We start from the raw sequence: 27,975 nt of genomic DNA, 5'->3' as shown, positions 1-27,975 counted from the left end.
AGGGGGTGGCAATTTCAATTAATAAAAGTGTCCGTTTTCTCGTGGGAAGGGTTGTGGTAGATCAGGGAGGCAGGGATGTGATAGTCACTGGGACGCTGGAAGGTAAGTCAGTGGGGCGGGCTGGTAGATGTATATCCCCCAACTGGGATGATGTAACATTTATGAGGAAATTGTTGGCCGCAATACCGGATTCGGACACGCATCAGTGGATTCTGGGGGGAGATTTCAATTGTGTTTTGAACCCAAAACTTGACTGGTCGAAGCCAAAGTCGTTGGCCCCTTCAGTGTGACAAAGGTGTTGTTGACGTTTATGGAGGAAATGGTGGGGGGGCAGATCCGTGGCAGTTTATGCAGCCTGGGAGTAAAGCATTTTCATTTTTTCCTCGGACATACAGTATATTCCAGGATAGATTTTTCTCTTGATGGAATGGTCTCTTCCTGGGGTGAGGAAAGCTGAGTATTCGGCAATAGTCATCTCGGATCATGCCCCATGGATTTGGTATTAGAGGTGGGTTTAGCTCAGCATGGAGGCTGGATGTGGAGTTTTAATTGACGTGGGATTCTGTGGTCGGCTATCAAGGGCTATTGGTGAGTATGTAGAGTTGAAGGGGAATGGGTCGGTCTCGCCCTCCATTATATGGGAGGCCCTGAAAGCAGTGATTGGAGGGGAGATTATATGAAACAAAGCGTATAGAGATAGGGAGGCCAGAGATGCATCACATTGTGGAACCGCAGGTATGCAAATGACCCAACCCCAGAGCTCCTGGTAAACAGGAAAAAGCTACAGATGCACTCTGACCTGTTATCCATGGATAAGGCGGTGCACCAGTTGCGGTGCTTGAGGGGGATTATGTATAATATGGGGAGAAGGTCAGGCATTTCTTGGTTTGCCAGTTGAGGTGGCAGGTGGCATCCCGGGAGATTATCCAGGTCAGAAACTCTGGTGGCAGACTGGTGTCCACTCCAAACAGAGTTAAAGAAACGTTTGAAACTTTTTATAATGACTTATATAGGTCGGTGACGTTGGGTGGGGGGGGGGGGGGGGGGGTGGGGGTCAGATATGTTGGAGTTTTTGGAGGGCTTAGAGTTTCCTGAGGTGGGGGAGGAAGAGTGTGAGGAGCTGGAGAAGTCATTGAGACCAGAGGAGGTCTTGGCAGCGACAGGGTGGATGCGAACAGGTAAGGCCATGGTGCCAGACATGTTCCCGGTGGAGTTGTACGAGACGTTTGCTGGACAGCGGGTGCCGTTATTGGTAGGGATGTTTGAAGACTCTGTAAGACAGGGCTCCTTGCCTGTTATGGTAATGCAAGCATCAATTTCACTTCTATTGAAAAAGGACAAGGACTTCGAGGAATATACAGAACATAGAGTGCAGAAGGAGGCCTTTCAGCCCATCGAGTCTGCACCGACCTACTTAAGCCCTCACTTCCACCCTATCCCCATAACCAAATAACTCCTCCTTACATTTTTGGTCACTAAGGACAATTTATCGTGGCCAATCCGACAAACCTGCACGTCTTTGGACTGTGGGAGGAAACTAGAGCATCCGGCGGAAACCCACGCAGACACTGGGAGAACGTGCAGACTCCGCACAGACAGTGACCCAGCGGGGAATCCAACCTGGGACCCTGGCGCTATGAATCCAAAGTGCTATCCACTTGTGCTACCGTGCTGCCCAGAAATACGGGTGTGACTGCCGTATTTCATTGCTCAGCATGGACACCAAGGTATTGGCCAAGGTGCTGGCATTGAGGTTGCAACCATGTTGTCCTCAGGGGAAGATCAGATGGGATTTGTCAAAGGCCGGCAATTGTTGTCAAATGTAATAATAATAATAACAACAACAATCGCTTATTGTCACAAGTAAGCTTCAATGAAGTTACTGTGAAAATGTGCGGTGATCGCTAAATGTGGTGCTCTCCCAGTCTGAGGGGACCGAACCAGAGGTAATCGTCTTATTTGACACTTAGAACGTAGTTAATAGGATAGAATGAGGGTATCCTTTTGCGGTTTTGGAGAGGTTTGGGTTGGGGCCCAAGTTTGTGTCTTGGATACACTGTTGTAGAAAGCTCCCTTGGCTGGTGTCTGTACCAATGCCACAAGCTCGGGTACTTTCAATTAAATGGGGGAACGAGACAGGAGTGCCCTATGTCCTCCCTCTTGCTTGCATTGATGATAGAGCCTTTGGCCATCGATTTGAGGGCTTCAGGTAAGAGGAGAGGGATAATCTTGGGGTGCTACCATTTTGCATGCCCGATACCAGCTTTAGATATCAGGGGGTTCAAGTGGCTCGGTACTGGGCCCAACTTCATGAACTGAATTATACTAGTTTGGTAGGTGGAGTAAAGACCGACCTGCAAAGGTGGGATAACCTCCCCCTGTCCTTGGCAGGCAGGAGAGGTTTGGGTTGGTGCCCAGGTTTGTGTCTTGTCAATAAAGATGAACATTTTGCCACAATTTTTGTTTTGTTCCAGTGTCTGTTGGTTTTCCTTGCTAAATCTTTTTTTGGGACGATCGAGAAATTAATTTAATCCTTTATATGGGCGGGCAATACCCCAAGGATTCATTGGACAGTCCTTCAAACAGATAGACAGGGGGGTCTGACGTTGCCGAACCTCATATTTTATTATTGGGCAGCCAATGCAGAGACGGTGTTGGGTTGATGTAGTGATCCCGAGAGCTAAGTGGCTGCAGATAGAATCAAAGTCATGTAGGGAGTCTGGTCTGGGGCATTAATAACGGCCTTGCTCCCGTTCTCACCGACAATGTATTCGTCACGTCCAGTGGTTTCCACTTTGAAGATATAGAGACAATTTCAACAACATTTTAAGTTGAGGTCAGTGTCGAAGCTGGCTCCCATTTGTGCCAACCATCTATTCGAGCCTGCGCGATTAGATGCCACGTTTGGGGGAGGGAGGGAAAGGGGCTGTAGAGAGAGTCCGATTTTGTTCCTGGAGGGGCGGTTTGCCAGTCTAGAGGAATTGACAGAAAGGTTTGGGCTCTCTGGTTCATTATCTTCAAGATCGCAACTTTGCGAAATGGATTTTCCCAACATTTCCTGTGGTGTCGCCAATATCTCTAATGGAGAGGGTTCATTCGTTCACAGGGTTGGAGGAAGGGAACACTCGCAGTATTTTTGGGCAGATTTAGTCGGAACATTCGGTGTCAGTGGTGGGGGTTAAGGCTAGGTGGGAGGAGCTGGGGCCCATATTAGATGACGAGGTAGGAATGAGACGCCTAGACCTTGTGCGTGAGGTTTGGTTTGATCCAACTTAAGGTAGTTTTTAGGGTGCACCTGACCAAATTCAGAATGAGTCGTGTCTTTGCAGGGGTGGAGGACAGGTGCTGTTCAAGAGTCTGACTATCGACACGCGCATGTTCTGGCCTGTTCCAAGCTCATGGGCTTCTGGGTCTCCTTCTTTAGCACATTGTCGGCGATTCTGAAGATTGAGCTGGAGCCCAGTCCTTTAGTGGCCATAGTTGGGGTGTCAGGCTCACAAAGCTGCAGATGGTTCCGGGGGCCGATGCCCTGGCCTTCGCCTCACTGATTGACCGGAGTGGAAGTTGTCATCTCCACCCAGTGCCTCGGTGTGGCTGGGAGACCTGATGGAGTTCCTGTACCTTGAGTAAATCAAGAACACCGTGAGGGGAGCACACAAGGGATTCTATCGGATATGGCAGCCTTTTATTATTTATTTCAAGGAATTGGGGGGGGGGGGGGGTTGTTATGGGAGGAGTAGGGATAGGAGGGTTGTTCGGCTTTGTGAGGGGTTATTTTATATTTTTATTTTCTTTATGTATCTAACTGTTTTTATCCATGTTATTTTGTCTTGCAAATGTGAATAAAAATATTTTTTAAAGAAACATTTGCTGAACAATTCTCATTGTGCTAAAAATTACGCTGACAACTAATTTACAATCGTCAATCTTGTTGTGTGGCCCATTTGTGTGCACTGGAAGCTGCATATAATAATACAGGGCCCTGTTCTTTGAAGACAGAAAGAGCATGTACATTCATCACGCCTGGTTCAGCTAAACAAAATAAGTGACAGCCATTTGCAGGTTCATTCCTCAGGGCAATGCCTTGACCAATCAAAGTCAAGCTGCCTGGTTTAAAGTTCAAGCAGTGCTTCACACCTGTTAGTCACCATAAACTGGTGCATTCTCCATGGAATTGTCCAACTCCAACTTAGAGTTGGAGATATTTGCAGAGCGTCCCAGGGAGCAGGGAAAGTGCCCGTCAGAAGTTGAAACTTCTCAGACAGTTCCCACATAGGCCAGTGCACCAGGCCTTCCACAGGGTCCAGATGCACATCTTTGAAGGTGCGTCCTGTCTCTGACGATCTGGGAACTGGAAGATTTGGCCAAATATCAACAGCAAAGCCAATCTGGTTTGGGCTGGGAAACAGCCTCACAGTTTATTTGAGAGAATCTTTTCAGCTTCTATAGCTTGATATTTTTGGTCATGGCAAAATATGGGAGGGGTGTGGAATGGGGGCCAGGCCTGCCCAGTGGCACGAGTGATAAATCCAAACAGTTTCATGGTCAGGACTCATTTTTTGGGTGAGCTGCAAACACTCGATGCTAGGCAGCATGTCAGTGGGGAATATAGTGCCTTCTGCCAGAAACCTTAAGGGAAGAAACACAAAGCAACCAGCTACTTGAAGACAATTTGTGAGAGACGTTATTGAAGCTCTTTGCACTATTTGTGGAGAGGCCCACAATGGGAGGCTGGTTAGGCTACTCTGTACCATTGTCCATTAGTAAGACCCCAATTTCAGTAAGAAATGCTCTTGATGATTTTGAGGCTCGTTTGAAATTCGAGGCCGCCAACGGAGTGATAATAGAATCATAGAAATTTACAGCACAGAAGGAGGCCACTTGGCCCATTGTCCACGCTGACCAACAATTAGCCATCCAGCCTAATCCCACTTTGCCGCAGTCTGTAGCCTTGTAGGTTACAATACTGCAAGCGTATGTCCAAGTACATTTTAAATGGTATGAGGATTTCAGCCTCTATCACCCTGTCAGGCAGTGAGTTCCAGTTCTCATTCCCCTCTCGGTGAAAAATGTTTCCTTTGGACCCCCCCTAACCTCCCACCTCTTTACCTAAACCCCTTGGTTATAGACCCTTTAACCAACATGTAGAGAGGCTTTCTATTCACACTGTCCACATCCCTCATAACATTGCACGACTGACTAATGTTACTCTCAGTTAGATCTCCTCTCAACCTTTCCTGTTCCAAAGAACTAAACTGTCCAATCTTTCCTCATAACTAAAATTCTCCAGTATAGGCAAGATCCTGCTAAATCTCCTCTGTACCCTATGGTTAGTTCAATCTCACCTTTCCTATTTACATAGAATTTACAGCGCAGAAGGAGGCCATTCGGCCCATCGAGTCTGCACCGGCTCTTGGAAAGAGCATCCTACCCAAGGTCAACACCTCCACCCTATCCCCATAACCCAGTAACCCCACCCAACACTAAGGGCAATTTTGGACACTAAGGTCAATTTAGCATCGCCAATCCACCTAACCTGCACATCTTTGGACCGTGGGAGGAAACCGGAGCACCCGGAGGAAACCCATGCACACACGGGGAGGATGTGCAGACTCCGCACAGACAGTGACCCAAGCCGGAATCGAACCTGGGACCCTGGAGCTGTGAAGCGATTGTGCTATCCACAATGCTACCGTGCTGCCCTATTGTGTGGTGACCAGTGGCCCGACCAACATTTTGTACAATTCCAGCATAATTTCCCTGCTTTTATATTCTATGCCTTGGCTAATAAAAGCAAGTATCCCAAATGCCTTCTTGACTCACCTTATTTATTTACCACCTTCAGGGATCTGTGGACATGTCCTTCTATTTTCCTGAGCATCCTATCATTTATAATGTAGTCCCTTGCCTTGTTAATCTTCCCTAAATTCATTTTGCATACTTTTCTGGATTGAACTCTATTTTCCTCTGTTCGCCAACTTAATTAGTCCATTGATATCTTCCTGTAGTCTCCAGCTTTCTTCTTCATTATCGATGACAGATTAATCTTTGGATCATCTGCAAACTTCTTAATCATACTCAAGTCTGTGTCACTGATAAATTCCTCAAAAAGCAGGGACCTAGTACTGAGAAACCCCCACTGGAAGCAGTGTTCCAATCCCCAAAACACCTGTCAAGCATTGCCCTTTGCATCCTGCCTCTGAGCCAGCTTGATCAAACTTGTCACTTTGCCTTGGATCACGTGGGCCTTTAGCTTTGTGACCACTCTGTCAAGTGGGATCTTGAAAAATACCTTGCCTAAATCCATATAACATAGATTATATCAAATCCATCAACCCTTCTTGCCATCTCAAAATGTTTGATCACATTAGTCAGACTTAACACTTAACAAATTTCTGCTGCCTTTGCTGAATTCATGTTTTTCTTGGGCAGCATGGTGGCACAGTGGTTCGCACTGCTGCCTCACAGCACCAATGAGCAGGGTTCAATCCCGGCCCCGGATTACTGTCCACGTGGAGTTTGCAGATTCTCCCCGTGTCTGCGTGGGTCTCACCCCCACAACCTAAAACAATGTGGAGGGTGGGTGAATTGGCCATGCTAAATTGCCCCTTAATGGAAAAAAAGGTACTCTAAAATTTTTTTTAAAAAATTAATTCATGTCTTTCTGAATGAAGATTTATCCTGTCCCTCAGAACATTTCAAATAATTCCCAACATCATGGTTCAGATGATTGGCCTGCAGTATCTGTGGAGAGAGAATAGAACTAATGTTTCGAGTCTGGATGACCGGGTTAATGTTTCACGTCCATATGACTCTTCTGCAAAGTGGTTATTTCTTCCCTTGCTTCCCTTAACAGCTGGGATACATTTCATCTGAGCCTGGGGATTTATCCATTTTCAAAGATGTTAAACCCCTTAGTACTTCCTCGTTCACTGGATTAATTGCATGTAATACTTCACACTGATTACAATGCCTGTATTGTCCCATCGTTTGAACCCTAATCATCCCTGCTCTTTAGTAATCCTCTTACTCTTTCTATATTTATAAATATCTTTGGGTCTTCCCTGATTTTATTTCCCAATATTTTTTCACACCCTTTCTTTGTTTTCCTAATTTCATTTTTAAAGTTGCCTCTCCACTTTTAAACTCTTATAGGTTTTCTGTTGTATTGCACACATACTATCTATCAAAAGCTTATTTTGTTCCTTACCCTCTTCTTTAATTTCTTGACATTCAGGGTGCTCTGGATTTGTTCATCCTTTCCATTTTTCCTTAAGGGAGTATATTTGCTCTGAGCCTTTACTTTTATGCTGTTGACTGCCTCCCACTGATCTGACACTGATTTTCTTTCAAATAGCTGTTTCCAGTCCACTTGAGCTAAATTATATGTCAGTTTAGTAAAATTAGCTTTCCCCAATTGAGAACTTTTCCTCCTGGTCTATCTTTGTCCTTTTTCATAACTACCCTAAATCTAACAAAATTAAAATGCACCCCAACTGATGCCTCCATCTATGCACCTGCGTACCCTCCACCTATGCATCTTCGTACCCTAAACTTACCCTAAACTAAGTCCAGAATCACACCCTCGCTTCTTGGGCTTGCTACATATTGCCGAAAAATGTTCTCTTGAATGCATTTTAAGAATTCTGTTTCCTCTTTGCCTTTCACACTCGTTCTATCACAGTTAATATTAGGGTCGTTGAAATTCGCCACTTTTTCTGCCCTATTGTTTTTGCACTTCTCGGATATTTGCCTTCATGTATATTTGCTTTTCTATCTCCCCTTGACTGTCTGGAGGTCTGTAGTAAACCCCCCATGTGCTATGGTGTGATTGCCTCTTTCCCTTTCTTCAGTTCAACCCATATGACAATATCATCCCCTCCTCACATCTATTAATGTTTCTTTAATCAATATCATAATCAATATTGACATTTTATAAGTTCCCGGTTGTACTTGAATGTCTGTGTCAGAAACTCGTGGGTTTAAGCTCCAGAAACCTCTGAGCACATAAGCCAAGGCTAACACTTCAGCACAGTGCTGAGAGGCTGCTGCATTGTCAGAAGTGCTGTCTTTTGGAGGAGATGTAAGACATCGTCTGCCTTTTCAAGCAACAGAACTGGAGTTTCACTGATGTCCTGGTAAATATTTAATTTGTTGATCAATAGATGATCTGATCATTTATTGAATTGCTGTTGGTAGAACATATCTGAGTGCCAGTTGGCTGCTGCTTTGCTTGCTTTACGACAAAGGCCATGAAGTACCTCATGGTGATTGTGATGCAGAATTAACCTGGGCATGGTGGCTGCAGGCTCTGTATTGCCTCTTCAATTACTGATATCAGGCTCCAGCCGATCATCATTAACCGCACTATTGATTGGTCCAAAATTGTGAGTGGCTAACATTCGTTAAAGCCAGCCGGCGCCTCGTCAAGAGAGGTTGGAGCAGGCGACATCAGATTTTCAAGCATTCCACTGAAGGCCTTGATGGAGAAGGTGGAGAGGAAAGAGGTTGTTTCTCTATTAGGGGGCCAGAAGGTGGTGGGAGCAGATATCCGTGGAGATCAATACCAGGATTCAAGCCCTAAGGACCTGGATACAATGCTGGCAGAAGTTGAATGATCTTACATGAGTGGTCAAGGTCAGTGAAGGTATCTTCAAATGCCATATCCTATCAACTATACCGCTAGCCATAGACAAATCGCCAGAGCCCCATCATTCACCTGCCAACAATCTCTATTAAACAGGAGTCTGACCTAACATGTACTTCACTGCACATTTAGCAATGCTGCAAACAACATTCACAGGTTGCACACACTGCCAGCTATTCAACCATGATAGCCAGATGACCCAAACAGAAAGCATAATTCTGGATCAAACCATGACGCAAGATTGATGCTGATGTCGCAACTTCCATTACAGTGCAAAGAGCAGCCACCTACTACTATATGTGTGGTGCAGTGGAAGCAGAGCCTGCAGTCATGCATCATGGCTGTGGATTACAGTGTGCAAAAAGGGGCTTGCAGTATGCCACAGCAACCAATTATGAGGATTGCTGCGGTACCAGGATGGGAAAGTAGCAATGGCTCCACAGAGCAGGAACATGTTGTCCACTCTCAGGATGGCAGCATTATTCCTCTTCCCTCTGCCAATCTGCCAGTGCTTTTGCTGATGTCTGTCAACCAGCCCAGGTTGCTGCTGCTGAGGTGGTGCTGTTTGAAGCTGGGCATCCTCGGCCCAGACCTGGTGATACCCCTCCTGCGATTTACTCCTCTCAAAGTCAGCGGCTTTCCACCAACCATGCTGCCACAATGGTTAGCACTGTTTGGTGAACTCGGGACAGGCAAAGGCACATGGAAGGCAGATGGCTGATTAATTCACTTTGGGTTTGCAATGTGGCATGATTTCATTTCTAAACTTAGTTTGGAATATTTATTTTGTGGTAGCTTTTATTTTTGCACTGTGGTCAACTGATCGCTGCGATGTCCAGTAACAGAAGAAAGTTAAGATGCGGGACTGAAATAAAAAACACAAAAAGCAGAATGCTCAGCAGGGCAGGCAGAATCTGTGGACAGGAAAAGAGCCAAGGTTCCAGGTTGAGTTGACTTGTCATGGGAACTGTTCTGACGAAACTGTTCTTGACCTGAAACGCTAACTCTGGGCAGGATCTACTGGTTGCATTGCACCCGAAAAGCAGCGCGGCGCAATGTGACCGTAGGTGCCGGGAGATCCCACTTCTGGGATCTGTCCGGCTCGCCATGCCTCGCAAGGTCTAACGCAATCTCGCAAGACGCCGTCATGTGCGGGTCTCACTAGTCTCACTCTACGTTCCTGAGATATACTCAAGATATGGGATCTAACTTCCTCGGGCCTTGGAGACCTCGGGTGAGCAGAGTTCAGTACTGGTCTCTACAAACAGGCACCAGGTGGAACGGTGCTTGTGGAAGACTCCCAGGGGATTGGAGACCCCAGTGCCTGGCTTCTGGGCAGGATGGTACCCAGGCACTGCTGGTGCCCGCTGTGCACCCTGGCACTGCCAGCCTGGCACTCTGGCAGAGCTATCCTGGCACTGCCAAGGTTACTGCCAGGGTGCCACTGCCGGTGTCAAGCTGGTGGTTTTTGCATGGCGGTGATCAGGTTGGGGGGTGAGTGGAAGGGTCCAGGGACCCCCCTATAGGGGATTGGGGGAGGTTGCGTTGGGGGCTCGAGAGATTGGGGAGCTGGCACCCCGATCTCTAGCTGCACTGAGTTATCGTAGAATTTAAAGTGCAGAAGGAAGCCATTCGGCCCATCGAGTCTGCACCGGCTCTTGGAAAGAGCACCCTATTTAAGCCCACACCTCCACTCTATCCCCGTAACCCCAGCTAACCTAAGGGAAATTTAGCGTGGCCAATCTACCTAACCTGCACATCTTTGGACTGCGGGAGGAAACCGGAGCACCCGGAGGAAACCCACACAGACACGGGGAGAACATGCAGACTCCGCACAGACAGTGACCCAGTGACCCAAGTTCTGGCAAGCAGAGTTCCTCAGTGCAGAAACAGGGCTAAGTGCGACCTTGTTAGGGTGTTCCTCACTGAGGCCCCCGATCTACCCGGATGGGATTTGGATAGCGGGGTGTTCTTCGGTGTTCCGTGCACCGGGAAACTCCTGGCTAATCTCACGCTATTGGGCTCAGTCCCCCATTCGTGTAGATCGTGCCCTGTTTCTCTTCATAGATGGTGTCTGACCTGCTGAATATTTCTAGCCTTTTTGTTGATTTTATTCCAGGTTTACAACATCTGCAGTATTTTGCTCTTGTGAGCTGTGGACTGCTGGTGGATGTCCCATTGTGGTTACTGGCAACACTTCGGATAAGTTTTTCATGGACAGGCGGGCCAGAAATGGCTGTTTAGGTTGCCTCAGACATTCCTCTTTGTGCTTCTGTTCCTCAGCTGCTCAGCTTCCATTGGTGATGAGGGGTATCCCCTCAAGATGACGAGGTTATGCAACATAAAACAGCTCACCATAAATCTTGACACTGCTGAGTCCTGCAGGGCTGCTGCAGTGCAGTCCAGGAAGCAGACTGCTCTATCACATTTTGGGTACCAGAGTGATTTGCGTTGTATGCATGTTGCCCATGTGTGCGTGGGTTACACACTGGGTTAATCGACCATGTGGTCAGCAGATAGTCCTTGTCGCCCAGTAGCTATCTCCTGGTTTGTCATATTGCCTCACAAGTGGACTGTCAGAGATTGAAGGCATGATGATTACTGTCAGAGTGCCAGACGTGATGTCCCAGATGTCCCAGAAGGAAACAAACCTTTGGAAAATGACTGCTACTGGTCAGGACTGAGCTGGTGTACCTTAAAATGTCTGCTTGATTCACTATCTATGGACACACAGGAGCTGGACAGTGAGAGAGTGGCATCTTTCTTGGTTCTGATATGAGGCAGTGCCTACAAACCAATATTTGTGCAGTCAATGATACCTGGCACCAGGGAGCAGCCTGCAGACCTTACAAAGCCATGTGCAGCCTCCACCTGCTTCAAGGCCCGAAAGGATGAAGTGTAGCTTTCTGTAAATTGAGAGCATCAATGATCTCCCTTACGCAACAATGGAAGGCGAACTGAGATATTATAAAATATCTTCAACTCCAATCTATAAGGAGACAAACACATAAATGTTAAGTGTCATGGTTGTTAGACGTTTAGCTGCTGTTGTATAAAGAGTCAAAGGTTCTGCTGCTTTTCCACAAACACCTTTAATTTACTTCAACAGACTTTGCACAAAACTCTAACATCACATCACCTAACAAAAAGGCCGTCTGAAGCCCCGTTTACATATCAGTGTCAATTATTGGATACTTGACATAAATGAGTCAACTAATTGGAATGTCTCTGAACCCATTACTTAACAGTCTCCCCTTCCTTGGAGAAAAAACATAATTAGGTGAAAACAAAATGACAAGAAACTCAAAAACCCGCACACAATTTCCCCCCTTCTTTTTTTTTTATTTTTGGAAGAAACAGTCACAGAAACAGGTCCCCTTCATTAACAATATCCAAAAGTTTCTCTGAGTTAGTCCCTCTTTTTGTAAAACAGTCTGACAATTGATAGCTACTGTCAACCTATTTAATTTTTGCTATCTCCCCTCTGTCCAACATCTGCTTCAAACTTGTGATGTCTATCCTTAACCTTTTTTTCATTGACACTTTTTGTAGAGTGTACATTTTCCCACAGGGATTTATAGTCAATGTGACATTCAATAGGTATATTACCCAAATCCCCTTACCCCAAAATTTCTGTCAATATCTGAGATATATAAACGGCCATATCCACCGCCTCTACAAGGCTTAGCAGCCAAAGTGCTTTTGACCACTCCACTTATTTTCTATGTTTCCCACACAAGAGGGCAACATTTACCATTGTTCCCCAAAAGGAAAATTATAAAACCTTTTGCGCTTGAAACCCCATCACATAAATTTGCATAGGACGCATTACTATAACCTATGAGTTTCAAGTGCCTAAGGTCACCTAAAACCGGGAACCTCAAAACACACTCCTGCATTTTTAGTTTGACCAATGCTTTATTTGCTCTTGTTACGTCTTCCACTTTGGGATCATTCATTTTTGTACTAAACTCTAAGACATCAAAACTTACATCCGGTCTAGTCTGTCTACCTAACCAATTCAGTTGCCTAATTAAACTTTTGCAGTTCCTCTTTTTCCATCTTTGAAACCATTGCGTCTTTTTGTGAAGCCCGGCCATGACTAATTGTTATTGGGCTGATGCTTTCCAAATAAGATTGCTAACGTAAAGTTACCCCTAACTAAGTCTGTCCGATTTCCAAACCAATATATTTAAATGCACCGGAAGCCTGACTTCCAACCCTGAATTCTTTCCTCAAACCAGAAGTTACAATAGCTTCGAAATCACTAGTCCCACACCACAAAAAATCATCGACATGCATCATAAAGATGCCAGAAAGATTTCCTTTATAGTGCCAGTAAAACATTGCCTGATCTGCTTTCAACTGACAACAGCATAACTTTAACAAAACTGACCTTACCGAAAAGTACCAGACTCTAGACGCATCATTCAATCCATATACACATTTGTTCAACTTCCAGAGTACCCTTTCTGTGTTAGCTGCCTCTTTAGGAGGATGGAGAAAAATGTCACTCTGGAGCTGATGCCCCTGCAAAAAGGCAGCTTTCATATCTATAGATTTGCATTGCCATGCCTTTGTGGCTAATAGAGCCAAGAAGATCTTTAAAATAACCTTTCCTGCCATAGATGAATCTACCCTTATATCCTGATTTTCTAAGTTTTCTTCAAATCCCCTTGCCACAAGCCTGGCCTTTGCCTTATAAGTTCCATCTGGTAGAACTTTTCCGTGCAAATCCATCTGTGGGATAGAGCTCTTTTGTCCCCTATCCAGTACTTCCGTGTATACCCCAAATTCACTCCAACTATGTAGTTCTTGCTGTTTGGCATTTTTGATAACTTTTTCATCAAATTTATTGGAAGCCACCAAAATCTCACTTGCATGTGGGCTTCTACTCCTCTTAGTATTTGTAGTCTTACTCATGTTCCGAGATCTTGATAAACTACGTCCCTTCTCCCGTCTGGTATCTTGTTCTGTACTGCTACTGCTTGATCTTTCCCTTCTTCTGTGGGATGTTCTTTCAATAGTTCTCGACCTTTTCCTGCGGACCTGTTCACTATCCGATGTACTATCTGAACTGGCACTGCATTTCTGTGCCCTCCATTTTTGCATATGATCTTCCCTGGGCCTTTCCATTCATTAGAATTGTCTCTCTTACAGTATACTATGTCTCCTTGCTGAAAAACAGCATCTGATGGCCGTACGTTATGTCTTAAAGCTCTGTGAATACTTTCAGAGACTTCTGCTTCCAAAAAAGCTTTTCCACTGCTATGTAATGCATTTAAATGCTCAGCCAAAGCAGAGCTAATTGTAGTCCCTTTCCAAACTGGAGGCTGGTCATCTAAGATGGACGGACTTTTAGGATTTCTACCAAACACTAATTGATAGGGACTATAGCCCCCAACCATCTGCAATGAATTCTTTGCATGTACCGCCCATTCTAAAGCTGAATTTAACTAGCAGTTTGGTCTATCTGCCAAAATTTTCCGGTGCATGGTTTTTTCACACACACCATTACTAAATGGGCTTTCCACAGCCGTATTCATAACTGTGAAATTCATGTTTTCACACATATCCCTAAACTCATCATTAGCAAATTCTCCCCCATTGTCCGTAAGGAATTTTGCCGGTGGGCCCATTCCTGTTCCTTTCCATTTTTCCACGTTTTGATCCAGAATACTCTTTTCTTTACTTCGTACAGTCGTCGATTGACTAAATCTGGTTGCTAAATCTACAAAATGCAAAATAAAATATTATTGGCTTTATCCCAGACCTTAAGGTCCATGGCCATAATGTCGTTAAAATCCTTGGCCAAAGGTAGGGTTGCTATCGGTCATGCTGGTGTCCTTCTGTACTTCCTACAAACTTCACAGCGATCACTAACCTGTTCTATCAGTTTAGTATAGTCTTCATCCCTTACCCCTGCATCCTTTGATAAATTTTTCAGCCTCCGAGGAGATGGATGCACAAATTGCCTCTGCAGTTTTAATACCACAAGCTTTTTATCAGCTAAAGTCCCATTTTCAACTGCCATTAAGACATCTTTAACAACTGTACTTGAAATATTATTTGTCAGTAATGGAATAGAATAGTGTCCCGACTGTGTAAATTGTAAGTCCACCGTCTTTTCAAATACAGTTGCCTTATCTATCTTCATTCTTTCTGGGTCCCGATCTCCCTCTATAGTCTTGGAACCTCTTTGTAGCCATGCAATTTCGCCATCCTGCCTGTTATCCACCCCACCCTTTATCCACCTCGCTCGTTATCCACCTCGCTCGTTATCCACCCCACCCTTTATCCACCCCACCCACTATCCACCCCACCCGCTATCCACCCCACCCTTTATCCACCCCACCCTTTATCCACCCCACCCTTTATCCACCCCACCCTTTAACCACCTCGCTCATTATCCACCTCGCTCATTATCCACCTTGCCCGTTATCCACCCCACCCATTAGTCACCCCACCCATTACTCACCCCACCCATTATCCACCCCACCCATTACCCACCCCACCCATTACCCACACCACCCATTACCCACACCACCCATTACCCACCCCACCCTTTATCCACCCCACCCGTTATCCACCCCACCCATTACCCATCCCACCCATTACCCACACCACCCATTACCCACACCACCCATTACCCACCCCACCCTTTGTCCACCCCACCCATTATCCACCCCACCCATTATCCACACTGCTCATTACCCACCTCACCAGTTACCCACTCCACCTGTTAGCCACCATGCCCACCCGCCCATTATCCACCCCGCCCATTATCCACCCCGCCCGTTATCCACCCTGCCCGTTATCCACCCCACCCATTATCCACCCCGCCCGTTATCCACCCTGCCCGTTATCCACCCCGCCCACTATCCACCCCATCCGTTATCCACCCCGCCCGTTATCCACCCCGCCCGTTATCCACCCCGCCCGTTATCCACCCCGCCCGTTATCCACCCCGCCCGTTATCCACCCCGCCCGTTATCCACCCCGCCCGTTATCCATCCCGCCCGTTATCCATCCCGCCCGTTATCCACCCCGCCCGTTATCCACCCCGCCCACTATCCACCCCATCCGTTATCCACCCCGCCCGTTATCCACCCCGCCCGTTATCCACCCCGCCCGTTATCCACCCCGCCCGTTATCCACCCCGCCCGTTATCCACCCCGCCCGTTATCCATCCCGCCCGTTATCCATCCCGCCCGTTATCCACCCCGCCCGTTGTCACCCCGCCCATTATCCACCCCGCCCACTATCCACCCCGCCCGCTATCCACCCCGCCCGCTATCCACCCCGCCCGTTATCACCCCGCCCATTATCCACCCCGCCCGTTATCCACCCCGCCCGTTATCCACCCCGCCCGTTATCCATCCCGCCCGTTATCCATCCCGCCCGTTATCCACCCCGCCCGTTGTCACCCCGCCCATTATCCACCCCGCCCACTATCCACCCCGCCCGCTATCCACCCCGCCCGTTATCCATCCCGCCCGTTATCACCCCGCCCATTATCCACCCCGGCCGTTATCCATCCCGCCCGTTATCCACCCTGCCCATTATCTATCCCACCCATTACCCACTCTGCCCATTACCCACTCTGCCCATTACCCACTCTGCCCGTTACCCACTCCGCCCGGTACCCACCTCACCATTACCCACTCTGCCCGTTACCCCTCTGCCCGTTACCCACTCCGCCCATTACCCACTCTGCCCATTACTCACTCTGCCCATTACCCACTCTGCCCATTACCCACCTCACCCATTACCCACCTCGCCCATTACCCACTCTGCCCATTACCCACTCTGCCCATTACCCACTCTGCCCGTTACCCACCTCGCCCGTTACCCACCTCGCCCATTACCGACTGCCCATTACCCACCTCGTCCATTACCCACCTCGTCCATTACCCACCTCGCCCATTACCCACTCTGCCCATTACCCACTCTGCCCATTATCCACTCTGCCCATTATCCACCTCGCCCATTACCCACTCTTCCCATTACCCACTCTGCCCATTACCCACTCTGCCCGTTACCCACCTCGCCCATTACCGACTGCCCATTACCCACCTCGTCCATTACCCACCTCGTCCATTACCCACCTCGCCCATTACCCACTCTGCCCATTACCCACTCTGCCCATTATCCACTCTGCCCATTATCCACCTCGCCCATTACCCACTCTGCCCGTTACCCACCTCGCCCATTACCAACTGCCCATTACCCACTCTGCCGTTACCCACTCTGCCCATTACCCACTCTGCCCATTACCCACCTCATCCATTACCCACCTCGCCCATTACCCACTCTGCCCATTACCCACTCTGCCCATTACCCACTCTGCCCATTACTCACTCTGCCCATTACCCACCTCGCCCATTACCCACCTCGCCCATTACCCACTCTGCCCATTTTCCACACACCCATTATCCACCTGCCTTTAGCATTACCATAAGTGAGTTACCCTGGGCATTAAGAGCAGCTTTGTTACAGCAGTATTAATCACAGATGATCGTGGTAAATGCAGGGTGGAATTTTACACCAACGGATCTTCTGCTCCCGCCAAGGTCAATGGACTCAATATAGTTTCCTTTTGAAAAGCGTGAACCTGGCAGAAGGGCTTATGCGGGGACCCGAGGAAATGAGTAGCCATCTTTGCTCACAGGCAAAGAATCCAGGGGCGCTGAGCCTGCTGCCCCAGTGCTCGGTGGGTGATAGGGGACCCGCCACAAGGGTGGGCCTCCATGGGAGCATGGTGGGGAGGCACTGGGGAGGCAACCGGGGGGAAACCACATGCAGCCCTACCATGCCAACCCCTGGATCACATGTATCCATTCCAGGGGCAACCCTTGTCCCTGCCCATCTGCCCCACTGACCACCCATAACCCTTATCGACTGCTGAGGTCTCCGGTCGTGCCGCTGAAGGCTATTGCTAATCGGGATTTGGCAGTCGTGTTTAAGTGAGCACTTCACACATCCCAAGTGGATTCCTGTGGGTGGATGGGCCATGTAGCACGTTGGAGACATTGCCTAGCATCCCAATCACACCTTGATGTATGGAGATTGTGCCTGAACACTGCGGGAAGCAACACCACACACACAGCAGCCAGCATCCGAACACCCCAGGGATGGAACACAGCTGGAGGGTGGGTGAGTGCTACAGAGAGGGGGGGATGCCTGGAGAGATGGGCCTTGGTTCAGAGATCAGCCGCATTGAGGAAGAAAGTGACAGAGGCATCGTACTGGTTATGCACAAAAGTGGTTATTTTGTGTAACAATTCCCCACTCTCCTGATTATGCCAACCCCCCTCCCCCCTTCCCCGGTGCCCTCAGTGATCCTCAATGTGCTTTGCCTTACTAGCTCTACCGCTCTCTAGGAGTGTCCCCAGGATGCACCTCAGAAGTGGAGGCAGACAGTTGCTTACCACGTCGTGGCCTTCGATGCCCCTGGCGGGCATCCTCTGGGGACAATAGGGCTGGAAGGGCCCAGCTCACTTGTCGGTGGCACAGGAACATCAGTGCTCCCCTATCCGATGTACTGGCTTTGAGACGTGGCCTCATCAGAGGGGTGGAACTTGGGGGAGCTGGTTGCCACCATCCCCACTCCATGGGACTGGTCCAGGTTGGCACTCAGTGCTCCCTCCTCCCGATGGGTGCCCATAGGGCCCTAGGATTCACCATGGTACAGAGGGGCAGCTGGATTGAGCCCTGTCTGCCCCTGCGTCATCTGCCTCTGCTAGCCCTGGCAGTTCCCCATGGTCGTGTCGATGCTCCTCAGTGATTGGGCCATGCTGTGGAGCACATCAGCCATGCCCACCTGCGACTGGGTCAAGCTCCACAGTGCCTCGGCCATTCCCATCTGAGAACGGGATATGTCCCGCAGAACCTCATCAAGGTCAGCCTGGATGACAACCCCCAGCGGGGCGGACATTTTGTCAATACCCTCATCCATAGCTGTCACCGGCTTTGCAACGGCTTGGCCACCTTCACTAATGGTCACCACCCTAGCAGAGTTGGCCTCGGTGCCACACATTGTTGGCAATATCTGCGCCCGTAGCCTCTGGCACTTCTCCAATCGGCCATGGATGTGCTGGAGTGTTGCTGAAATCTTCCTCTGAATGTCCTGAACACTCCCTAATGTCTCCATCAGCTCCAGAATACCTCTTCCATAGGCTCAACATCAGTCTGGGACCCAGCTGAATCCTGGGATCCAGCAGCCCTCCGACTGCTGTCTCACCTGGGGGTTTCTGCCTCCACCTGATGTGCATCATCAACAATGTGGTTCTCACCAGATTGTGCCCCAGAAGCCAGTCCACTGACATTTCCCACTGAGGTGGGTGTGTGTATGTGCGTTGCTGGAGGGTGGGAAGGCAGCTGTGACACCTCGATCATGTCTTCCTCGAAGATCTCATCCGAGTGTTCTCCGGGGAGGCTGGAGAGAGTATCACCTGGGACCTGCGGCAGAATGGACCTGTGGGCTGTGGGGGGGATGGGTCAGTCAGTAAGGCAATAACAACTCATGTTTGACAGGTCCTCCGGGTGGAGCATGGTGGTTCATCACCTCTGCGGGTCTGCCAGCCTCCGCGTGGGTGACGCTCTGTCCTCAGCCACTCTAGTCACTTCCAGGGCTTGTTCTTCCAGGGAGGTGAGGATTCTCCTGTCCGGCACCCCACCGCCAATCTGGATCCTTTCCAGATGGTTGTGGGAGAGCTTTTCCTGAGGAGACACAGAGAGGGCATTATTAGCCACACGTGTTCACAGTGATGGGAGGGGAGTGTGTGAAGTAAGGGTTGGGGGGTTGGGGGGGGGGGGTTGAAGGGAGAGGGTTGTGAAGGAAGGGTTGGGGGGTTGAAGGAAAAATGGGGTGGAAGGAGATGTGGGAATCGCATGGAGAGTGGGGGGGGGGGGTGGATGCTTGCGTGGGGGCAGAAAGGTCTCGAGGCGGGATGGGGTGGGGTGGGTGGTCGGAGATGCTTTGGTTTCTACTCACACATGCTGCCCGGTATAGGCTCGTTGACCTTTTTCTGACACTGGAAGCCAGTCCACCTGGTCACACACCCGGACCTTAAGCCGCCGCCACCTCATTACAGGTGGCACTGACTCCCTTATGACTGACCCTTCGGGACCCTCGGGGGAACAGGACAGCCCTCCTGGCCTCCACTGATCTAGGAGCCTGACCAGATCTGCATCCCCGAATCTTGGGGCCGGTCTCTTGGGTGCCATTGTTGCAAGCTGGCTGGGGCTAGCTGGTGCAAGTGCTGTTTAAGTGCTGCTCGACCTTGTTAGTGGGGGCTGGCGAGCGTGGTGCCAGCGAATCGGCTGGCGAGCCTTCATTTGTGGCCCATGGGGCCTTGTTAAGTGGACCAATTAATGTTCAGTAGCGTTCCCGGCCTTGCTGAGCCGAGCGCCAAGAAGCTTGCGGCAATTCCTGCTGGCTACAACACTTAGAAATCTTTCCGGGAAATCCGCCCTTTCTTCTCTTCAATCCATATTGTTTCGTTATGCCTTCTGCTTCCTGATTTTATCATTTTAACTTTCTTGTTCTCTGGCAAAACCCAACCACTTGCTCAACAATTGTTTCTCTCTAATTGAAACTATTTTATCAGCCCATGCTCCTCTCTCCTTGCCAGCACTATGACGTTTGAGGACAGTGTGTGAGCAAGTGTTGCCTAAATCAGATTCAAAGGTGTGTTTTTCACTCAAATCAACACTTGGTAGATTAAAGATTAATATAAACATATACACGAGGTCAGTCATTGATGTGAATGGGCCATATTGAATAGGCCCGGGCTGTGGCTGGATAGCTTTGTGCCCATCTCCTCACAGCCTCAGCTCATCTTTTACAATCATTCTTATGGACACTTTTATTACTTCCAGATTTAACTATTTGGAAGTTTTCCTGACCAGCCCTCCAATCTTCCACCTTCCATGAGTTCAAAGCCCACCAAAATGTTGTCACCTGTATTCTACCTTGCACCTTTTCCCATTCATGCGTTGCTCTGATGCTCGCTGATCTACATTGTCTCCTGGTTCATTCACGCCTCGGTTTACGAATTCTGATTCTTGTTTTCAAAACATCTATTCCAGCCATTGAACACTGTGCTGGCTAAATCTGGACAGTTCCGGGTTGGCCATTCAAGACCTTCCCGCGCCCATTCAGGTTGAGCTGGGAAATATGCAAATTTCATGTATCCACCTCATTTGAATCGATTGAGGTGTTGACGAGAGTGTGCCTCAAAGGTATGCTGTCTGCTCTTAAACGCTGCCTGTGCACGGCAGGGGCCTCAGCAGCATTGTTTTCAGACCACTTGCCCTCAAATGTCACCCTTAGAAGGAAGTGAAAGCAGGCAGACAGCGCCTATACTTCCTTGGTAAACTAAGGGAATTCAGCATGTCTACATTGACTCTTGCCAACTTTTTCAGATGCACCATAGGAAGCATCCTATCTGGCTGCATCACAGCCTGGTATGGCAAATACTTGGCCCAAGAATGTAAGAAACTACAGAGTCGTGAACACAGCCCAGTCCATTACGAGAACCCGCCTCCCATCCATTGACTCCGTCTATACCTCCTGCTGCCTTGGGAAAGCGAACAGTATAATCAAAGACCCCTCCAACCCGGATTATTCACTCTTCCAACTTCTGCCATCGGGCAGGAGATACAAAAGTCTGAGAACACGCACTAACAGGTTCAAAAACAGCTTCTTCCCCGCTGTTACCAGACTCCTTATGGACTGATCTGATCTCTTCACACATCTTCTCTACTGAGTAGAACTACACTCCATATGCTTCACCCGATGGCTGTGTATTTATGTATGGCCTATGGATTTTTTTGTGTTTTGAATGATATGCCTGGACTGTACGCAGAACAATACTTTTCACTGTACCTCAGTACATGTGACAATAAAACAAATCCAATGCAATCCAAGGAAGATCTACTCCAGAGTCTGGACTCAAAAACCTGGCAACAGCACCTCACATGGGTGGTCAACAGTGAATTCATCTTCATATGACATCGCCTTCCCGCCATAACACCTGACTCTCATACCCCTCGGTACACCTTCATAACTCACCCAGCACCACGACCTGGCACTCGGGATTTACACCTATCAGGCAGATACTTCACCTCACACCCACACCAAACAATGCTGCCAGTCTCACACCCACTTCCTGCACATACCCCTCCAGTTATTCAGCTACATCAAGCGCATTACCCCAAAACAGTGCCACACAATCACTGATATTCTGCCCTCATTCTTGTCAGGCAAGGTGGCACATAATAGATGGGAGCACAGGAAACAGACACTTGCATCTCCTCAGCATCCTGGAGACGGATCTCAGCATAATGAGACTGGCAGCATGGGTTTCCTTCGCATCTAACGTCACATAGAGCATTCAGGGTGATGGTATGTTTCCTTTTTATTCCTCCTCAATTCCCAGCCCGTCCTCATTCAGCTATCTGGTATGATGAGGAAGCTGCTCTTGGTCTGACCAAGGACCTCTTGCTTCCCACCCCACCTCACTTCTTTCACGCTAACCTTCCCTGGTGGCAGACAGGCCCTGCTGCAGAGGACATCGATGAAGATCTCTATGGGGTTAGCATGCTTAACAAGATGCTGGGTTTATCGGCTGACCTGTCAGATAGATTTCTGCTCCTGTCAAGGAGCTTGGACAAGTCTGACTCCAAGTTAGCAGAAGACATAGTGAGGAGTCAGCCCACTCCCAGCCTCTGCTCCATCTCACTGTCACCCTGCAGACCCAGAGACACTATTACTGCTGTCCCTCTGCGTCTCACACATCACTGTGAGCAAGAAGCAGCATTCCTAAAAGCTTCCTCTTTGATCACGTGTTTTACCAACTCTCCTAATGTCACCTTCTTTGGCTGGGTATCATCTTTCACAAATTATATTCCTGTGAAGCTCCTTGAGTCATTTTACTCCATTGAAGGCAATTTTATTACATTGTTGTAATGAAAGCAAAATACTGCAGATGTTGAAAATCTGAAATAAAAACAGAAAATGCTGGTCTTTGTCACTATCTCCTTAGCTTCCCTGACCTTCCATTCTGCCCCCAACTATATAATTCATTACATTTCTATCCCTCTTCAGTTCTGTAGAAGGGTCATATGGACTCGAAACGTTAACGTTATTTCCCTCCACAGATGCTGCCAGACCTGCTGAGTTTATCCAGCATTTTCTGTTTTCATTTTAGTTGTTGTTATTGTCCCGATGCCAATTGCACGAGCTCATCACAGTCGGGATTAAAATTCAGGACCAACTGCTGATCATGGTTTGATCTGTGAGTATGTCAGATTGGCGTGTCCTTGCAAATTCAGCGTTGTTCACTCAATGGTTCCTGGACTGACAACTTTCTAGTTATTTTGGATGGAATTTCCCATGAGTGGCTTGACAGGAACAGTTGTGGCTTTTGTCAATATCTCAGTGAATGTGCCGATGCTCCAATGCACAGCACAATTGAAATATATGAAAAGCAAAATATTGTGGACGCTAGAAATCTGAAGCAGGACAAAAACAGTGAGAAGATAGATTGGTCACCATGTTGAATCCGCGAGGGAAGGAATTGTTCTCTGTCAGCTTTGCTGTCAGATCTGCAGAGTGTCTACATTTTCCCATTCAAACATTGTTACTCAGCCGCTTTCTGAGTTTCCTTCTGATGCTGTAACCGTTTGTTCAGCTGTTCCTTCTGCCTCCACTGTACTCTCAGCATTCAATTTGTTCCACTAAATCTCTTTTCACCACTCTCTTTCTCTCTCCACAGTTGTTGATCATTTTGTCCCTTTTCCCATCCTCCTATTCCAGCCAATTTGGTCATATTCTGTTCCTTACTCCTCTCTCTTCCATACTTCTACTCACAATGATATAACAACCTGTTTTCCTACAAAATGATTGTACTGTTACTCTGTGCTTGGAGGTGTTCAGTGAGGTAATATTATAATGCTATCACTGGACATGTAATAATTCATTCCTGATAAGTCAACATTTCCACAACTTTTTTTACCGGTGTGTAGTTTAGTCAGTGCTTAACTAAAAGGGTGCCCCCTTTTAAGTTATAGTAAATGGTCAATGTAACAGGGGGCAATAAGTATGGCCTAGACTTTTATGCAGCTTAATTTATCCAAGCTCACTGGCTTCTTCTGTAGGCATGTGAGTGTGTGTGTATAGATCATTGGATTTACAGTGCAGAAGAAGGCCATTCAGTCCATTGAGTCTGCACCAGCCCTTGGAAGGAGCACCCTACTTAAGCCCACGCCTCCACCCTACTTAAGCCCACGCCTCCACCCTATATTTATGTGTGTGCACGCCCAGATGTTAGTTTGTGTTGCCGTTAGTCCATTTGTGCATGCCTTTGTGTAAATGTGTGCATGTGTACACATTTGTTTGTACCTGTATGCGTGTGTGTTGTCTGCTGGTGATTTGAACTATTCTTACCAAGTAGCCAATGTAAAGGAAATTGGGCGGGATATCAAATGGGCAGAGGGAGCAGTTAAATTGGGCCTCTGTGTGTGTGCATGTCAGTCATATCTATCTGTGTGCATGTTTTTCCATGGTCGCATGTGTATGTCTGTGTGTGTATGCTGCTTTAAACGTGACTTGCTCTGTTTACTTTGCCTCCTGCAGATCCGCAAACAGCAGCCAGTGAGGTCGATGGTGTGAACCTTGAAGAAATTCGTGAGTTTGCAAAAGCATTTAAAATTCGGCGCCTGTCTCTTGGTCTGACACAGACACAGGTTGGACAGGCCTTAAGTGCCACTGAGGGACCAGCGTACAGCCAATCTGCAATCTGCAGGTAGTTAAGTACTTTGTGACTTTTGGAATATGACTGGTATGCTTGGTGAGTGTAGACATGTTTGACTGAAAGTTTTGTTGTTGCTACTCTGAACAACGAAACAAATATCAAATGAAAAGTTATATTCTCGATGCATACCTTTTAAAATCTGAATTTCTTTTTATCAGCTTATTTGAATGACCGAAGGCTTAAAAAGTTTCATTCGAAACTTTTTAAGCTAACGGTCTAGAAATTAGATCCCACACAAATTGGTCATTAAAGTCCATTAGCTGCATTGTTATAAGACCACGTGAGTGCCATCCCCAGAGGTAACTTACCAAATGTGGAGGAGCATGCAAAATTGGCTGAGTAAGATGTTGCCCAAGGGCCGACGGTGAGTCCGGGATTTGGTGGTTGGCGGAGGGGCGAGGGGCGGGGGGGACTGCACTGTGGATTGTAGAGGGCAAAAATCAGAGGAATTCCACAAGGGATGGGGTACGCAGCTGAGAGTTTGAACATAGAGCCGAGAGGAATATTCTGCTCTTCCTGCACCACAATTAAGGTTAATTTGTTCTTTAAAGATTTGAACTCACGTTCTTGTAATTGTCAGTGCAAGCCTCGGGATTACTAATGGAGGAGCATAATCGTTACTTAATCGTCATCCTCAGCCAGTCAAAATAACATTCAGAAATCTACAGAGTTGACTGAAACTCGCTTGCAATATTAGGTGTGCACAACTTCAAAAGGAAATAAGTATTTTGACACCCAATGTGTTGCCGTTTTCTAGAGAGAAGGAAAGTTAACAGGAAACACTGTGTGATGTGGAGCAGCCAGTGCTGGTTAGGAGCTGGAAACAAAAGAAGGCCTCAAATTTCCACTGTATTTGTACCAAGGGAGATAAATAATCATGGTGCAACACAATTGAAGTTGCAACTACCTCAATCTTTTTGCATTCATCTATTGCTCGCTGTACCTGAATGTATCTGATCTCACCCCGTTAGGGATACATTCATGCCAATTTCTTGTAGTTGAGCTGACTCAAGGCAGATATAACGTAAAGCCCTGAATTTCAGGTGCTGCAGGATGCAAAGCCATATTCCTGTTGTTTTATGGTGCGTTTTGATAACGTTCCTCATGGCAGCTGGAGCAAAAGATTAGACCACACGGGGTCAGGGCTGAACTAACTGGATGGATCCAGAACTGGCTGAGCCATAGAAAGCAGAGGGTAGCAGTGGAAGGGTGTTTTTTCCGAATGGAGATCTGTAACTAGTGTGTTCCGCAGTGATCAGTTCTGGGACCTCTGCTCTTTGTAATATATATAAATGACTTGGAAGAAAATGTTGAGGGTCTGATTAGCAAGTTTACGGATGATATTAAGATTGTAGGAGTTGCGGATAGTGATGAAGATTGTCAGAGAATACAACAGGATATAGATAGGCTGCAAAATTTGGTAGTGAAATGGCAGATGGAATTTAACCCGGACAAATGCGAGGTGAAGCATTTTGGTAGATCCAATTCAGAATGGAGCTATAAAATAAATGGCAGAATCATCAGGAGCATAGAGACGCAGAGAGATCTGGGCATGCAGGTCCACAGATCCTTAAAAGTGGCAGCACAGGAAATGGTGGTAAAGAAAGCGTATGGCACGCTTGCCTTCATAGGACGGGTATCGAGCATAAAAGTTCGGAAATTATGTTACAATTATATAGAATGTTGGTTCGGCCCCATTTGGAATACTGTGTCCAATTCTGGTCACCGCACTACCAGAAGGACGTGGTGGCTTTGGAGAGAGTACAGAAGAGGTTTTCCAGGATGTTGCCTGGTATGGAGGGTATTAGTTATGAGGAGAGATTGAATAAACTGGGATTGTTCTCCCTAGAGAGACGGAGGCTGAGGGGCGACCTGATAGAAGTTTATAACATTATTAGGGGTATAGATAGGGTGAACAGTTGGAGGCTTTTTCCCAGGGCAGAAATGACAATTACAAGGGGGCACAAGTTCATGGTGAGGGGGGAAAAGGTTCAGTGGAGATGTGCGGGGGACGTTTTTTACACAGAGGGCGGTAATGGCCTGGAATGCACTGCCAAGTGAGGCGGTTGGGGCAGATACGTTAGTGATCTTTAAGACTTATCTGGATAGGCACGTGAACGGGCACATGTAGGGGCTGGTTTAGCACAGTGGGCTAAATAGCTGGCTTGCAATGCAGAACAATGCCAGCAGCGCAGGTTCAATTCCCATACCAGCCTCCCCGAACATGCGCTGGAATGTGGCAACTAGGGGCTTTTCAAAGTAACTTCATTGAAGCCTACTTGTGACAATAAGCTATTATTATTATGAACAGACAGGGTACAGAAGGATACAGGCGATTGGTCTAGATAGGACATGTGATCGGCACAGGCTTGGAGGGCCAAAAGGCCTGTTCCTGTGCTGTATTGTTCTTTGTTCTATGTTTTGAAGCAATAGCTTCACAGAGAGATGCTGTTTCTATAAGTATGTTTTTCTGCCATCAGTATGAACAGCATTAAACATTGGAAAGCTTCTATTGTTATATTTTTATTAAAATTGCATTACCAAATGCACATGAGTGGTTGTTAGATGGGTAAAAATTTTAATTTTAATTCTTAAAAAAGCAGCCGATAATGCAAGGTCAACCATAGAATCATAGAATCCCTACAGTGCAGAAGGAAGCCGTTTGGTCCATCGAGACTGCCCGACCTTCCGAAAGAGTGCCCGCCCTATCCCTGTGACCCCACCTAACCTTTTGGGCACTAAGGGGCAATTTAGCATGTCCAATCCACCTAAACTGCACATCTTTGGATTGTGGGAGAAAACCGGAGCACCCGGAGCAAACCCACGCAGACTCCACATAGACAGTCACCCAAGGTCGGAATCAGTCCCAGGCACTGTTAGACAGCAGTGGTAACCACTGTGCCACCGTGCTTATCTGCGCGGTTTCAGGCTCGGGCTCGCGGCTGATCCGGGGGCGGGAGGGGTCTCCTTTCTCTATGTGGCTCCGCAGTCCGAGTCTGCCATGGAGCTCGGCGCGGCTGCTGGAGGCAGTCTCCGAACCGGAAGTGCAGGGGCCTGTATCCGCAGCTAAAGCTGCGAGATATACTCCGGGTCCCTGCTAGCCCCCTGCAGTGCATTGAATTTGTTCAACTTTTTAATAGGAATTTCCGGAGTTAAACTCCACCGTTTTTACGCCGGCGTGGGGACATAGTCTTATTTTGGGAGAGTCCAGCCCAATGTGTTTCAGATCTAACTTCTCAGTTGCATCCAAGGAGGAAGTTCAAGATTAAAGGCATAAGCAGTAAGTCAATACAATAGAACAAAAGGGGACTTTAACATTTGGGGCCTGTCCCTTGTTCAGAATTGGAAAGATAAATGTGCATATTAAACAAATCGGGGGGGAAAAAGCTTAAATAAAAAAGTTAAATAACATACCCCAGTAGCCGCACCGTACAAAATGGAATCGACTTCAAACAGTTCTAGCAACTCAAAGCTGGGCATCCATGAGGCATCAACCTAACAATATGG

General features: G+C 47.6%; 1 protein-coding gene across 1 annotated transcript in view; it reads left to right on the top strand.

The window, feature by feature from the left end:
* Positions 1–27,975, top strand: part of pou6f2 (POU class 6 homeobox 2) — an 828,619-nt gene that overhangs the window by 754,229 nt on the left and 46,415 nt on the right. Inside the window, 1 exon segment of the mRNA XM_038809943.1 lies at positions 24,291–24,459. Within this exon segment, the coding sequence (XP_038665871.1) occupies positions 24,291–24,459 (169 nt within the window).

This window comes from Scyliorhinus canicula, chromosome 10, assembly GCF_902713615.1.
Source record: "Scyliorhinus canicula chromosome 10, sScyCan1.1, whole genome shotgun sequence".
Taxonomy (NCBI): Eukaryota; Metazoa; Chordata; class Chondrichthyes; order Carcharhiniformes; family Scyliorhinidae; genus Scyliorhinus; species Scyliorhinus canicula.
Note: the sequence above shows the minus strand (reverse complement) of the source record. Positions and strands in the feature narration are given on the sequence as shown.